The following is a 15,969-nucleotide window of genomic DNA, read 5'->3' as shown; positions in this document are numbered from 1 at the left end:
GCAGAATTCTTGCAGTGAGACACAGTTGTTTTATTAGTGGTAGTAATACCTGCTTGTGTATAACTTCACAGAGGTCCTTCTGCCAGAAGTTATTAGTATTAGTTATTTGGTAAGTTTTTCAGAATCTGTTTTAGTCCATGTGGGTGCAGTCTTTTAGGGGGAATTACTCTTGGTTTTGGTAAGTTGTTGTTTCAGTTATAAAAAACAGGATTTGGGGAAACAAACCCTTTGCTCATGAAAACTTGTGATGGACTCACCATCTCAAGGAATGTTGTTACAAGATAGTTTGCAAGACTCCACTGATATTCTGGATCAAGCAGGAACTGTCTAAGAAGATGCCAGAGGGTTTCTGGTTCTTTGAGTTGTTGATTAGATAATACAATCAAGGTGTTCTGTTTTGGTTTGTCTTCACAGGCCCTTGCAGCCAATGCTGGGACAGGGTTTGCAGTGGCAGAACCTCAAATTGCCATGTTCTGTGGGAAGCTAAATATGCATGTGAACATCCAGACTGGGAAATGGGAACCTGACACTTCTGGGACCAAGAGCTGCTTTGGAAGAAAGGAGGAGATTCTGCAGTACTGCCAGGAGGTGAGACTTTGTGTGTGATCCTGAATCTTCACTGCTCTGAAGGAATTGGATTCCAATTTAGCTGCTCAGTAGCAAATTAACCCTGTAGGAGATGCGCTTGCTTTTGCCCAGTCCAATTCTCTGCACTATCCTGCTGTGTTGTTGTCCAGGAAGAGCAGGGAGGACACTGCAGTGGGGTTTAGAAGCTACCTCACATCAGCTCCTACTGCCACAGAAGGTCATTGGTCTGTTCAGTCAGAGATATCTTCATGTGTTTGCAGGGCTTTACCCCAGTGTTGTTCCCCTGAGCTGGTTAACCAGTATCTGCTCTCTGTTGCATAAAATGGAACCTGACACTTATTTTAGTTAGAATGCAGCGATGCTGTTTTAGTGACATGCTCAGATCAGGCAGAATGTTAGAAAAATATTTTAATCCAATTTTGTCAGTATTTTTAAGCTCTTTAGACTTTATTGAAAAACATGTAATCATCTTCTAGTGTGTTCCAAATATACTGTAACATACTGGTCTTGTCCAGTGTCTTTAATTGCTCCTGTGAGGTGACAGGCATGTAATATACCACAAGGAATGTATTTTTATGAATGGGAAAGCAACAGACTGTACCGTGTCTAGACTGGAAAACTTTTTAAACTGTTTTACAAGGCTGATATAACTGGGGCTGCAGTTTTTTCATGTGGTAGAAGCCTATATATAAGTCAGTGTCTGGACTTGAGAACCAGGGTGTAAGGATCAAATTAATACATCATAAATGGACCAGGCATGAGGAAACCTGAGGAGGTGGGTGCATATTTTGACAAGTGATGAGAGAGTCTGAAGATGGTACTAAACCCTTTTTGTTGGTGATTGCTGTTCTGGGGGTATTGTACTGCTCCAGAAAGAATTAAACAGCTACGTCTCCTCCAAAGCCAAATACCCAAATACTCCTCCTCCACTGCTGTGCCAATCCAGACCTCTCAGCTTAGTGCCAGTGAGGACTCTTGCCCTGATCTGGCTTTCTCCTGCCTCAAGGCAGTGGCATATCTATTTCTGAAGCCCTGTGTGACAGACGGCTGGAGCTTTTTTATGTCTCTAGCTCTCCTGAGCTTGATCCAGAGCAGAGTTGTGCGTCCACGTGCAAACTCCAGCTTGTTCCTAAGTTGGAGTTGTTCTTGTGTAGAGAATCAGCCTTACTACTCTGGTAGGAGCTGCTCTGCGCATTCTCTGTCCTTTCTGGAGAGAAACCTCTCTGTCTGTGCTGTTCCCAGATGTACCCAGACCTTCAGATCACCAACGTGGTAGAAGCCAACCAGCCCGTCAGCATTGACAGCTGGTGCAAGCATGGGAAGAAGCAGTGCAAGGACCACACTCACATCGTTGTGCCCTACAAGTGCCTGGGTGAGTGTGTGTTTGTGGGTGTGCTGTGCCTTCCTGTGGGAGAAGCAAGGGGTTGCCTCCTGGATTCTTACAGAGAGAGCAGCTCAGTTTGTTAGACTTGTGGAAATGACAACCTGATACAAGACAACTTTCCCTGTTTTTCTTTCTGACATGTTTTTCTTCCCACAAGATGGAACTCTGCCTTTCTGGAGCAGATCAACAGCTTGGTAACAGCTGTGGTAGAATAATGGTGCCTGGCATGAGAAACAAATCCCCATTCTCTCTGCAAACGCCATAAAAACCTGAAGACTATTGTATCTGAGTACCACAAAAACACTGGGATTTAATACTTTGATCCTATTTTTGTGAAGCTTTAATATTTTGTTGCCTTGGAGACTTAAATGCTCTGTGTGCTCAGGCTTCCTGCTTGGTCTTGGCAAGAGATCTCTATTTTATTTCAATGGCTATATATAAACTTAGCTGTTTCAAAGAAGCTCTTTTTCTTACAGCTGTATCTCCTTTCCCCATTTTGAACTGTGAAAGAATATGAGATAAACTGTGATGGATTTCATGGTGCTTTCCAGAATGTCCCCATCCCCTGGAATCAGGCAACATGTGTTAACTGGTTAACTTGTGACTTTTGACCTGTGGGTTGTGGGTGTCACTGCACTGCCCCACTGCACTGCATGTTCTTAGGAGTGAGCTTAGTCTCAGCTGGCTTTATTTCAGTTATCCACTGGAAAAGACTTGTAAGAGGTCTTGGGAGAGACCTCCTACTGAATGCTCCCAACTGATTGCTGGGAGCATTGAGTAGGAACCAGTTTTCATAATTTGTGTCCATATCTCAGGTTACCATGTGATTTGACATGGGATAATACCAGCAAAGCAGCAGAACCATGTGTGTGCTTTGTCCTTTATGTAATGCCTTCCATGAGACAATCATAAAGCACTTCATTAAACATAGAATTTATTGTGGACGCATCCTGGGAGAAAGGTGCTTGTCTTTATAGATGTGGAAATTCAGGTTTGGGAAACAACCAAGCCAAACTCGATCATGAGGATCTCCTTATGATCATCTCCTGATCATAAGGAGAACTTCTGCTGGAAATAAGGATGAAAGCAAGATCCCTGTATTTATAAGGAGTCATCTCTTTTAGAAATAATCGTTCCCCTAAGCTATTCTTCAGCTAAAAAATAAGCTGATTTTACTGACGCTGCCCTAAAATTTGATTAGCATTAAACCATTCAGGTTTTTCATTAGTATATTTAACAGTGTTCATGATTTGCAGGCCCCAGCCTGTGAGGCAGCCTTGGTTTTCAGATCTGAGTTGCAAGTCTGGAGGCCATATGTCTATAAAATCTCTGTCTTCAGCACTCCACGAATTGCTTCTTGTAAATGGATGATGCATTTCTCTGGGATTATAGTCAAACTGTGGGATTTTGTTCCCTTTCGTAGTTGTGTTTTCCTTGATGCATTAATACACAGGGGACCTTGAGGTAGGATCCTGTCACCATACCCTGTTTAATCTTCCCTGCCCCTACCCCAACAAGGAAAACTACTTTGTGTTTGAAAAGTGAAGAACCCAGAACCAGAGTCCCTTGGTTTTAAAGTTTGCTCAGTTTTACTTTTCTTACCAGAAGCATTTAAACTTTTCCTGATAGAGTAAGAAAAAAAATCTAACTGATCTGTTTTGAGGTGAGAAAATGGGGAAAATACAATCTCTCTTTTAGTTTAAAATATAAGTAATTGCAAATGTCATTTGATTTCACTGTCTTCAATTATCAGGTAATCTATCTCTAAACTGTTTAACTTCTCTGTACTTTGTAGATGTATCCATGATCATTTAATATCAACAGTAAGGATCTGCAAAAAAATTGGTCATGCAAACAATATTTAAAATATATTTTGAAAAGATGGTGTGAAAGTTTGGTTTGACAAAGAATTCTGCTTTGTGGAAAAGTCTTCTCCAAAAGTCTTTTCCTGTGAGCAAAGGTCTTTGACTTAAAAGCTTTTCTCCAATTTTAACAAATGTTGCTGCTCCTAATACTGCTGGTCACGTGTGCAGGGAATGCTGCTTTAAAACACTTGAGCTGAAGATCTTTTCCTGGTCTTCTCAGAGTATCTAGCTCTCTCCTTATTTTAAAATTAATGAATGCAGCATTTGAATCTGCAAGAAAGAAAAACCTTAGCTTGGAGAAAATTTCATGTTTGGATTCCAGTGGCAGTGTTTGCTGGGACTTCTTGGGTAAGAAGTGGACGTGATCCTCAATTGTTTCTGATCCGTAATTCATGTGTGTTGGTACCAGGCTGAATGATGATAGAAATTTAGGCTAAATAGCTTTAAGTCCAAAAAGTAGAGCCTGTACAGCAGACAGATTCTCTCTCTCCCATCTTCCCCAAAAGTAAAAGTCTGGGTTTGGCACAAGGATTGTACCAAAGCTTCCTCATGCTAGTGAGGTTGAGGTTATCTAGATACTGGAATGCAATGTATTTGCTGACTCTGGTTGTACTCTGATATTTAGGCTGTATAGTTTTTATTTTCCAGCTCTCTGTGTTTTGGTTAGGGCAGTGAATGTGCTGCAGTTGATCTTGAATTGAACCATCTGGAAAAAAAAAAAAGAAAACCAAACAAGACTTGCTCAAATACTGAAAACATAGATAATGCTCTCAGCATATAAAAATTTCCAGGCTGTTACAGCAGAAGACAGCATGAAGGAACTTTGGTATGATGCAGGTCATTTGAAAATAGGTGATTTGGTAGTTTGAAACTTCATAGTGCAGACACAGTCTTCTCAAAGATTTGAGTGAAATCTCTTCAGCCAGACCTTTCATGGAAGAACAACTATTGATTAAGTTGTGCTGTAAACTCTGCATTCAGCTTTCGGGGTCAGCAGAATCACCCCATGCTCATCGTTTTACATTGGACTCTCTGAGGCTCTATTTTTCTTTAGATTCTCAGAAATAATTTTTACAGCTGGTGTGATTTGTCTCCTTTAAGAATATACCATACCCCCAAGGCACATTGTTGTGGTTTAACGTATTTAAGAAAAAATCCATGACCTATGGAAGTGATTCCCTGTAAAGACCTTGGCAGCTTCCTTCAGACCTGATGGAACCAATCAGCTGGCTGGTTTTGAATATTGACGCCCTGTCAAACCACTTAAGAGAGCTGAACGTGCCTCTGCGGAATCACATTTAAAAATGAACAAACCCTGGGAAAAACTCTTTTTTTGGGCTTTTGAACAGGTAACTGGACCTGCACCAGGCCAGGCCCTACCCCACCGTGGGGCTGGGCTGGGCCCTGCTCTGCTGCAGCGCTGGCCGGGCTTGCTGTGCTGCGCAGCCTGGCTGGCTCAGATTCTGCCATGCTGAGTTCAGCCGCGGCTGATGGGCCAGGCCGGCTCCCTTTGGCTCCGGCTGAGGGCTGCCGAGCCGTTCCGCTGGCACCGTGGAAAATCTCATGGCTGAGAGCAGAGGCGGCCCTGCAGCCCCACACAGAAAGCAGCCCCGGGGCTGGGATTGACCATGCCGGGGCCAGGAACCAGGTGTGCAGCCAGAGCGGCCCTGCCCTGCAGAGATCACGGGGCCATCCGCAGGCCCGGACGAGATATTAACTGTTCTCAGTGCACAGGTGAAACTTGCAGACACCAATCCTCTCCTGAGTGAGAGAAAAGGAAAGGGTGAGGACACGTAAAGGAAACAACATGGAGACACCAAGGTCAGTGAAGAAAGAGTCAAATCCCAGATGGGAGGAGAATGAGGAGATGCCTTAGTCTTGAGCTAAAATTCTCTTGTAAGGCTATGGTGAAGATATAATTGACACACCAGTTTTGTTTTTTTCCCCTGTAACTCATGGAATGCACTGGGGCGATCTGGGTAGCGTTCTAACCGTGACTATGAGCAGAGGCACCTGTGTTGAAGCAAACAGATGTTGAAGTAGGTGTGATGCAATGAGAAGCTTGAAGAGAGAGAAATGGGAGAGGTGAAAAACCTTGCCCCAGGGATGGAAGAAGAAAACCTCTGTTTGCAGAGATAAAAGAAGAGAACTTTTGTTTCTATACTAGAACAGCTCATCCCTAAAATTGCACCCTAACAAGCTGAAGTGGCCCATGGTGGTGGTTGTGGGGAAACTACCAAAACGTGGTAGGGACTTCATGATTGCAGATTTCTGGGAAGGGGCTAATCATGAAAATTAAAACCACAAGAAAACTGTTTCTTGTGGAAAAGTCTCCATGGCATGGCAGGAGAGACCCCTCTCCCTAAGTAGACTAAAGAAAGATTATTTTAAAAGTGGTAAACTGAGTGAAAATACCAAATTTATCTCTTTATGTTGTCAGTGGGGAAAAGAAAAGTTGTGAGGGCAGAGAAGTGTTCTGAAGGTTTATTTTGATTTTTTAATTATTTTTTCTTTTAATTCTGTTAACAAAGTTCCTTTGAAAGTTCTGAGCCTGCTTTGCTCTCCTTGTAATCTCTATTTTCAAAGCAGAAAATGAGTAATTCTGGTAGGTGTGCTGGCATTTGACCTGCACTAGACCCCATTAAAAGGTGCATTGGCCAAGAAACTCGGCTTGGCGAACAAAAATGGCTACACTTAAACTGGTATTTCTGCCTGGTTCAACTGAAACTGCTAAGACATGCACAGAGTGCACTTTGGGGGCGTTCTGGGAGGCTTTATTTGCTGACGCATGTGAACTGTGACCATTGTGTTTTTCAGTGGGTGAGTTTGTAAGTGATGTCCTGTTGGTGCCTGAGAAGTGCCGGTTCTTCCACAAGGAGCGCATGGATGTGTGTGAAAGCCACCAGCACTGGCACACGGTGGCAAAGGAGGTAACGGAGCCACTGGGACAGGAGTTTTTATTCTGGGTCTGTCTACTCGGATGTTTGTAGTGTTGGAGCATAGCCGTGTTTCTCTCTGCATTGCTGTTCCCATGTTCTAGTCAATGAACTGAGGCTGACAGCAAGGAAATGAAAATTTAAAAGTTCTCAAGTGACATAAAAAGCCTGTCTAGCAATTGAGTTATTCTTCATTAAAAACTCTCCTAAATAGCTTATCCATATCACAGAGGTAGGAATTGAAATCAGCTCTCTGCAATACTGCTTTAACCAATGGTTCATCCCTCTTTATTTTTATTTTTTTTTCTCCCAGGGAGTTACAGTGAGCGTAGGATAGTTCATATTTTTCTTGGACATTTTGCTTTAATGTACGTTCTGCTGCTGGGGATTTGGTTGGGAGGGCTTGCCTGGGAGAAATCTGAGTTTTGTTGGACTGATTAGTAGAGGTTTTACATAAGGGATGGATTATATTCTCAGAATAAATCTAGCCCATGGTTTGGGGGGGGGAGGGGGGGTTTTGTTTTTTTCTATCTGGCTAGCTAAACTGTTGTAAAAGCTCTGCACTCCCATTTGAAGCTGGGATAATAAAAACAAGATCATGACAGTATGTGCTTGTTTTCCATTTTGCAGAAGCAACAATTGTAGAAACAGCAATACAATGGCCAGTTAAGAATGCTCCACTTAAAATTCCTTGTTCTTTAAAATCATGTGAGCAAAAATCTGTCTAAATAAAGCTATACTAGAGGAAATGTCTTTTAATTGAGGGTAAACTTGTTAATGTCTAGAAAATTGAAAAATCATTTACTTTAAACGTGTTTGTAGAACTTTTCCAGCAATACTTGGCACATTTGAAAGCAGTGTTGAAACAGAGTAAAGCACAAAAGGGTTCTGATAGGCATAATAAAGCTTTTCTTCATTCTTTTCTGGGCACCTCTAAGCCAAGTGTTTCCTTTGCTTAAGAGAAGTATATAGACATAATGTCTAAGTGTACTTTATATTTAACTTTTTCTTGAATTATCTGATTGATTTTCCTCTTACAGTTGGTAAAAAAATCTTGACACAAAGTCCATTTGAGCAATTATTCACTTACTACAATGTAAAGCTTATTAGATAAAGCTTACTGAAATAGCCAGCCCAAAGGAGAAAACACCCTTTCTGACTCTTTCAAGTGTTCTCCCTTGAGTTGGCACAAAATGTTTAGGGTTTTTTTTCCTGAACTTTGCCAGGTTGACAGACCATCAGTTGTTGGGGCCAGGGTGTGAAATGTTAGAACCAGGAAGTACTGGGTGTTTCTGAATCTGGGACATTTGTGGTTTTTTTTTTTTAATGCTACAAGTTTCCCCTCTCCTTTGATGTTCAGATTTAGGTCATATGTTGCTGTTGTTCTTGCTGTAAAACTTAAGCCATTCTTGAGATCTCTGATAGGCAAACTTGAGCTTTATCCAGAGGAAGAGCTGGACTGACGTGAGTGGGCTCCCCTTTCAGGCCTGTCTGACAGAAGGGATGATCCTGCACAGCTACGGGATGCTGCTGCCCTGCGGAGTGGACCAGTTCCATGGAACAGAATATGTGTGCTGTCCTCAGACTAAGGTTGTGGATGAGGCTCTGTCCAAAGAGGAAGAGGATGAGGATGAGGATGAAGACTATGACCTCTACAAGAGGTAGAGGTCTTACTGGTATAGATATTGAAAGCTTGGCACATGAAGCTGCTGCTTGGGAATATTTCACACAGCAACTCCCTTGTTGCGAGGATTGAGCAAATTTCTGTGCTTCTGAGTTTCTGAAAGAAGTGTCCTAAGCCTGAAGAGGACAAATGGCTCTGCAGTCCCCCTTTTACTGGAGGAGAGTTGGCTTAATTCAGCCTCGAGAAGAGAAGGCTCCAGGGAGACCTTAGAGCCCCTTCCAATGCCTAAACAGTCTCCAAGAGAGTTGGAGAGGGTCTTAGGACAAGGGCCTGCAGGGGCATGGGTTCACCCTGCCAGAAGGGAGTGTTAGATGGGATATGGGAAAGGAATTCTTCCCTGTGAGGATGGTGATGCCCTTGCACAGGCTGCCTAGAGATGCTGTGGCTGCCCCTGGATCCCTGGAAGTGTCCAAGGCCAGGTTGAATGGGTCTTGGAGCAACCTGGGATAGTGGAAGATGTCCCTGCCCAGGGGAGGGGGTGGAACAAGATGGGCTTAAACGTCTTTCCTAACCCAAACCGTTCTGGGATTCTGTAGTAGGAGCCTGACTCAACAAGGTTAGACTTTCACTTACTGAAAAATGGAAAGAGGCCACATGAAGGCAGAGCCATGGAGAATCTCTGCTTGCAGCAGCAGGAGTGTCTGTAATAAGGGATGTCCCCTTGCTGTGAGTGATGGGCTAATTAATAGTTAGTACACTTATTTTTCCCATTTCCATTGTTTCTAGAACAGATGGAAAGAATCATTATTGAGGTACATCCAAGTGATTAGACTTAACCTTACTCCCTAATTTATCTGTGTCCCTCCAGTGAGTTCCCTACAGAGGCGGGTGTAGAAGACTTCACAGGAACAGCTGTGGAGGAAGATGAGGATGAGGATGATGAAGGGGAAGAGGAGGAGGATGTGGTGGAAGACCGTGATTACTACTATGACAGCTACAAGGTTGATGATGACTACAATGAAGAGACACCCACAGAGCCCAGCAGTGACAAGGCTATGTCTGAAAAAGAAGTGAGCAGTGACATGAAATGTAAGACACATTCCAGTCCACAGGCCTCCTGCTCCCTTGAGATCATTCCTGTTGGCTGTTTGTTAGTGATGGGGTTTTGATCAAGTCGATAAGTGCCACTTGGAAGTTTTATTTGCCAGATAAGTTAGCAAACAGAGGAAAGCTGATGATGCTTGTTTCAAGTGTTGAAATTAACTCTCTAGAGCATGGGCCATATGTTTCCAGATAAACAGCAGTTCTGCTGGCAGGAAGCCCAGTGTGTGGCATGTTGAACAAGCACCTTGTGAAGGTGCAGTGATGAGTCAGAAAAGCCGTATCTGCAAATTTTGGAAAATCTTAAAGGGACATTTGGGGTACACTGTAAATTTAAAATCTGGTGGTTTATACCAGCTTAAAATGAGGAAGCTGGAAGTGGTGGGCCATACTCTGCAGATGTGCCATCTGGTCGCTTAAGGGTGAGGAACATCCTTGGTGCTGCCTTTGCAAAACACTTCTCATCCACAAAAGAGAGCCAGCACAACTGCCCCAACTTGATTATATGTTAAGATAGACTTTCTGCAGTAGTATAATCTACTGTGCTGGTGGCAGCTTTTGTTGAGCGGTAGGTGCCTCTGCAGAGGGCTCATGATGTGATGCCTTAGCATTATGTGATGTCTTACACTTTGCATGTAGAAGTGTCTGCAGAGGAGGGAGGAGCGGAGAGGGAGAGAAATTCAATTAGCTACAGATCACTGAATCATTGCCAGCAGTTCTCGCATCTTTTTGGTAAAATGCCAGCATGCTGCAGATAATTTTCCTTGCTGAAACAAGGCTTAGCTCATATGTGTACAGGGCTGTTGCAGATCTGCAGGTTTTGTAAGAGGCTTGGAGGAACATGATTGGGGTGTCTGTTTTGGGAGTATGCAGTCTTTTTTTCCCTGAAGTACTGTGAACAGTTGCTAATTTATACGCTGTTATCTGCTCTCTTGCCTCAAAACAGCCCAGCTGCTATTGCTGGCTCACCATGAAGCATTCCACATACCACGGCTACATGGAGTTTTAATATTTGGTGCATAGATGTTTTCAAACCTTAAAACCTCAGTGTCTGAGGCTGGCATGGAGATCAATCCCTTTGTTTAGCCTGCTTTTTCACTTACTCCTACACTTGCCCTATAAGATATAGAATGTCTGTCCAGGCAGAGTGCAGTGAACTGAACATCCTTTGATGCTTTAAAGCAGCCCTAATTGACTGGCTTTTCATGCTTCTGGTTTTATAGAGTGGAGGATCTCCTGCTGGGGTAGCTGGGGCATAATTCTGTGGTATCAGCAGAACAGATTCCTGTTGTCTCAGCCCCTGGCTCTGGAGAAATCTCTCACAGATGAGAGCTCAGTTTAGAGACGGAGTGAGCTGCTTGGCTACCCAAAGCACCACGTGCAGGCATCTCCCTGACCAGCTTGTAATGGATGCATTGGAATGTTAAGCCCCCCAAAACTGAACAGAAGCCCTTGGGTTGGTGCAGCAGCAATGTTGAGGCCAGTGCCTCAGAGGAAGGGGTGAAGTAGAGCCACCTCTGCATCATGTAAATCACTCGGCAAGGCCTGTGCTCCTCACTAGCTCATGTTCTCACCCATCTCCACACAGCTGTCTGCTCCCAGGAGGCCATGACAGGGCCCTGCCGGGCTGTGATGCCTCGTTGGTACTTCGATCCTAACAAGAGAAAATGCATTCGCTTTATATATGGAGGCTGCGGAGGCAACAGGAACAATTTTGAGTCAGAGGAGTATTGTATGGCTGTGTGTAAAAAGATGAGTAAGTCCTGCCTCCCACTGGCCTTTTGCAGCTGGCCACTGTCTGTCTGGCGTGTGGTGTCTCCTCCTTCCCTTGGGCAATAGAGGACCCGTCTGTAGCTTATTCCTTTGGTTCTGGTGTCTGTCCCTTTGCAGCAGTCTCCTCCTGTCTCTGCTTCCCTAGGTTTGTAGGGTGATTGTTCCTCGGGAAAGTGCCCCTCACCATATGCTGTCTGTGCTCCCTGGTGACTTGCAGCTCTTGCTGAGGGCTCAGCTGTCCTCTTCCAGATCTATAACAGGGACCAGGGGCTGTATCTGGCCTCTTGCCCGACTGGCTTTTTAATCAAAATATATGTAAGGAAGCCCTTGCTTTCCCCAGTCATGTTACCATGCATATGTTTGACAGTAGGTCCTGAAAAGCAGGCTGCTGTTCTGGTAGTAGGCATTTTCTTGCTACTTTGATTTTGGAAAATATCAGACCAGTAGTATAGAATTCAGATTCCCATTTTCAACTTGGTATGAAATACAAATCACATCTCAATGCCTGTGTTTTTGAGTGCTTAAGGTTTTTGGCACCAGTTTCAACTGGCTTTTATGTCAGATGATAAAACTACTAAAAACATTTTAACCTCTTTATTAATCTTATTATTGAACTCCAGCACTTCCACTTCAGCTACCATTAAAGCTTTTGAAAGGCTTTTTGTGTTATCTGGGGCTTGGCAGCCTGACTATACAGCCATAATCCTGTTTACAAAATGTGCTTCATGCAAGTGCTTTAGATTGGGCTGATCTAACTGAGGCGGTGAAAGAAAAGATGCGGATGTCAGGAGCTTTTTGTACAAAAGATTGTCCTGTTACAGAAGGATTTGGGGCTGGGAAGAGAGTCCTCTGTGTCCAAGCCTGGTTCAGAAATGCCAGGAGCAGGGCCAGAATATGGGACAGATATGACATTGTACCTTGCACGCAACAATAGTGCCTGTGATGTATGTTGTCATTATTTTGCCCTAGTCAGAGGGAAGGGTGCAGTGCATGCTGAATTCTTATTCAGTGCTCATGCTGAAGTGCCAGGTAATTTTTTTCTGAAGTATGCTGTCTTTAATGACATGTTAGAGGTTTTTCCACCCAAATAACTAATATGGATGACAGGTTGCCTTAACTGTCCGTTTGTGCCTTCCCTCAGGTGAAGGGTAAAAACAGAGTGCATCATGTTTGCCACAGATCTTTCAGAAAGGCTCTGGGATGTGTAGTTCCTAAAACCATAGCACAGGCACACTTTCAGCACTTCCTGAACTGCAGTATAAGAAATACAGAGCCCCTGATGTGGATTCTGTAGATGCTTGAAGTTTATCAGTTCTCAAACTTTGTTTTTCCCCTTGTCGAATTTGGATGTCTTGAAGTTACAAACCATCCAGTGTATTGGACAAGTCGCTTTGTCACACTGAGTCTCCTTCTGTTGCTGTCTTGTCTGATATCATTGCCTGTAAGTCCTGCATGGTGCATCTGGTAGGGGAAGGTAGGTTTGAAGTGTAAAATCCTGCTTTTGTGCAGATATATTGTCAAACTCCCTAATGATGTTAATGACGTCTGGAGCCAGCTTGTCAGCGAACAGCTAATGCACAGAATGTCACTTAAACCATCCAAGGCCAATGTGGAAGGGAAGGGAAAAGTCGTTCTTTATCCTGTCATGCCAGGCACTGTGTTTCTGGAGCTGAGTGCTGCTCACCTCAGCACTGCACAGGCCAAGCAGTGCTGGTAGCTGTGGTCATCGCTGCCATTTGAGCTGATGTTGGACAGAAAATTGGCACTGTAAAGATTCTAAAACGGACTCTGGAAGGTGGTGGTTCAGTAGGCTCAGCTTGCCAGACTATTAATTGGGCAGGCATGGAGAGTCCTTTCCTTGCACTCTGCAATCCAGGATTGCGGCTTTCTGACTGTGCTTACCCTTCCCTCTTCATACAGTGCCAACTGATGATGTGGATGTCTATTTTGAAACCCCTGCTGATGACAATGAGCATGCCCGCTTCCAGAAGGCCAAGGAGCAGCTGGAGGTCAGGCACCACAACCGCATGGACCGGGTGAGTGTCAGCCTGCAGGCTTTGCTGTGTGGTTGTTGGTGTGTCAGCTGCTGCCTGTTTTACTGGAAAAATTGGTGATGAAGTGACTTGCTTTCCAGTTTGCAGCCTTCTGTGTGTTTCTTTCAGTATGACCACACCATGGGAATCAGATTTTTATTTCTCCAGTGTTGAGAGAGAGAAATTACATTGATACTGGGAAGAAATTCTTTATTCAGATGGTGCTGAAGCCCTGGTACAGGTTGCCTGGAGGTGTTGTGGATTCCCCATACCTGGAAGTGTTTAAGGCCAGGTTGGACAGAGCTTGGAGCCATCCAGTCTAGTAGAAGATGTCCCTACCCATGGCAGGAGGTGGAACAAGATGAGCCTTCCAGCTCATCTTGGATGTCCCCTCCAGCCTAAGCCCTTACAGGATTCTGTGAAGCTTGGCTTGTTACTCAGAGTGATTAAGTGCTAGGCTTAAACCCCACAAGAGCTCTTTTGTGCCTTCAAAACCCAGCCAGGCTGTGCTAGGATCTACCTGTGAAGGCAAAGCAGTTCATAAAGATAAGATGTAAATTTGTGTCTTGTTCATGTGTTCTGTCCTTTTCCTATCCAGGTGAAAAAGGAGTGGGAGGAAGCAGAGCACCAGGCTGTTAATCTCCCCAAGGCAGAAAGGCAGACTCTGATCCAGGTAAGAGTGGAAGGATCCTAAGGGGAAAGTTACTGAGAAGAGAGGGCAATATTCAGAGCTAAAAGACAACTGAGATGCAAGAACAGCCTTCCTGCTCTGTCAACAGCTGCCTTTTAGAGGAGGTTTGATTCAATTGTTTGCTTTGTTCCTTAAACTGGAGATGATCTGATACTATGCCAAGTCCTTTCCTACACACACTAGTAGGAAGTGATCTCGCACCTCAGGCGTAGCATCAGTGGAGCCAAATTGTAATTTCAGACCTTTGGCCTGTTTTGCACTAACACTGGCCTCAGAGCCTGGTTCAGAGTCAGCTCTGGCTCTCTGGGCACACATTTCCTGCTCGGCCAGACTTAGTGAAAACAGCTTAGACAGCAGATGAAGCTGATTTGCTGCCAAAATGCTAATCTTGTGCCTTATGAGGAGAGTTCAGTTGGACTGTGAAGTCAATGAGAGATTGCAGTGTGGGATCATTAGGGCAAGGCTCTTCTGGCAGTGACAACTCTGTGAATTTGTCTCAAACCAGTATGCAATGAAGTGGTTGACTCCAGTTTTTAAGCCCACTTTGGATTTTATCCTGGAACACAGTTTTCTCTCTGCATTTTTAATATAAGTCACTATTTGGAACTATGAGCAAATGCAGAAGTTTGTCATTATCTCTGTTGAAACGTAACACTAGTGGACTGTTCTGGTTGGTTTAGAAATGAGGGTTATGACTTTTCTAAAAGAATACAGAGATTTGATCTGAAGGCACGCTGATGGAAAATTTGCTATGAAGTACCTTTGTAAACTTTTGCAAATTCAAATTAATGGCTTCAGGCTGAAGGGATCAATCCTGTTTTTGTATTGCAGGGTTGAGGGAAAGAATAATATTGTGTCAGTTCTTCAGCAGAGCCTGGATCTCCCATCCCCAGCATAGTCTTTATGTGCAAGGTCCTTTTCACTCTTCAGACCTTTGAAATGGCTTGTGTTCTGAATTTGCAGAGATGAAATCTGCATCAGCATTTTTCCATGCCTTTCTCTCCTAACTGTAAATGGGTTGGATGTGGAGTTTTACTGTCTTTGTTAGTTCTGAGGAGTTTCAGATGGTGTTGATCACACAGTGCATTTCACCCAGATTATTTTCTTTGTTCTAGCACTTCCAGGCCATGGTAAAATCTCTGGAGAAAGAAGCAGCGAGTGAGAAGCAGCAGCTGGTGGAGACTCACCTGGCTCGTGTGGAAGCCATGCTGAACGATCGCCGTCGCATTGCCCTGGAGAACTACCTGGCTGCCCTGCAGGCTGACCCACCACGTGTGAGTTTCTTCCCTACACATTTTTCCAGTAGGATAGCATTGGGTAGGATGGCAGGTGGGAATGTCTTGATGAGTAGATTGCCTGTGACTTGCAGAAACTGGGAATTGGTTCCTAGGAAAGCTTCTTCATTGTGGAAGTTGGTGCTGCAGACTTAGCAGTGGGTCTGTAATTGACTCCCACTCCTTCCTGCCTGGGGAGAAAAAAATCTCTGCTTTGTTTGGTGTCCATTAAGCACAGTTCATAAGATGTGGTGCTCTGAGTTATATTGACCTAATTTTAAGTGTTCTGAATCAAACCGGCTTAATTAAAGTAAAAATAAAAAATCTGGAGGGTGAGTGCAGGTGATAGATCTGTCCAGCATCAAAGTAGGCTCACACCTGAAGTGCTGTTTTCAGCTGTGGGTTTGGAGTTGACACCAGTGGTTTGACCTATTCCCTGCTGCTGTCCTGCAGCCCCACCGCATCCTGCAAGCCCTGAAGCGCTACGTGCGTGCCGAGAACAAGGATAGGGTGCACACCATCCGCCACTACCAGCATGTCCTGGCGGTGGATCCGGAGAAGGCTGCGCAGATGAAATCCCAGGTATGAGGGGGTTTCTGTCAAGGGAGCCATTATTGTCCAGCCCTGGGGCTGTTGGAGCCTCTGGAAGCTGTGTGTTGCAACTTCATCCTTGTGGAGCTCTCCCTCTCTCCTGTGCTTA

General features: G+C 44.2%; 1 protein-coding gene across 3 annotated transcripts in view; it reads left to right on the top strand.

Annotated features, from left to right (window-relative positions):
* APLP2 (amyloid beta precursor like protein 2) overlaps nt 1–15,969 on the top strand; it is a 49,079-nt gene that overhangs the window by 21,439 nt on the left and 11,671 nt on the right. For 2 of the 3 annotated variants that reach the window (XM_054292912.1, XM_054292911.1), the window contains exons 2-11: nt 415–588; nt 1,831–1,960; nt 6,655–6,767; nt 8,259–8,434; nt 9,266–9,486; nt 11,087–11,254; nt 13,192–13,307; nt 13,903–13,977; nt 15,111–15,269; nt 15,723–15,851. In XM_054292912.1, coding sequence (XP_054148887.1) covers nt 415–588; nt 1,831–1,960; nt 6,655–6,767; nt 8,259–8,434; nt 9,266–9,486; nt 11,087–11,254; nt 13,192–13,307; nt 13,903–13,977; nt 15,111–15,269; nt 15,723–15,851 — 1,461 coding nt within the window. The remainder of the gene's footprint in view (nt 1–414; nt 589–1,830; nt 1,961–6,654; nt 6,768–8,258; nt 8,435–9,265; nt 9,487–11,086; nt 11,255–13,191; nt 13,308–13,902; nt 13,978–15,110; nt 15,270–15,722; nt 15,852–15,969) is intronic. The other variant, XM_054292913.1, reaches the window with a different exon arrangement.

Source organism: Melozone crissalis, unplaced genomic scaffold, assembly GCF_028551555.1.
Source record: "Melozone crissalis strain CALT ecotype California unplaced genomic scaffold, PUWL_Pcris_2 ptg000120l_1, whole genome shotgun sequence".
In the NCBI taxonomy this organism is placed as follows: domain Eukaryota; kingdom Metazoa; phylum Chordata; class Aves; order Passeriformes; family Passerellidae; genus Melozone; species Melozone crissalis.
The sequence above is the reverse complement of the archived record's forward strand: the minus strand, read 5'-3'. Positions and strand labels throughout refer to the sequence as shown.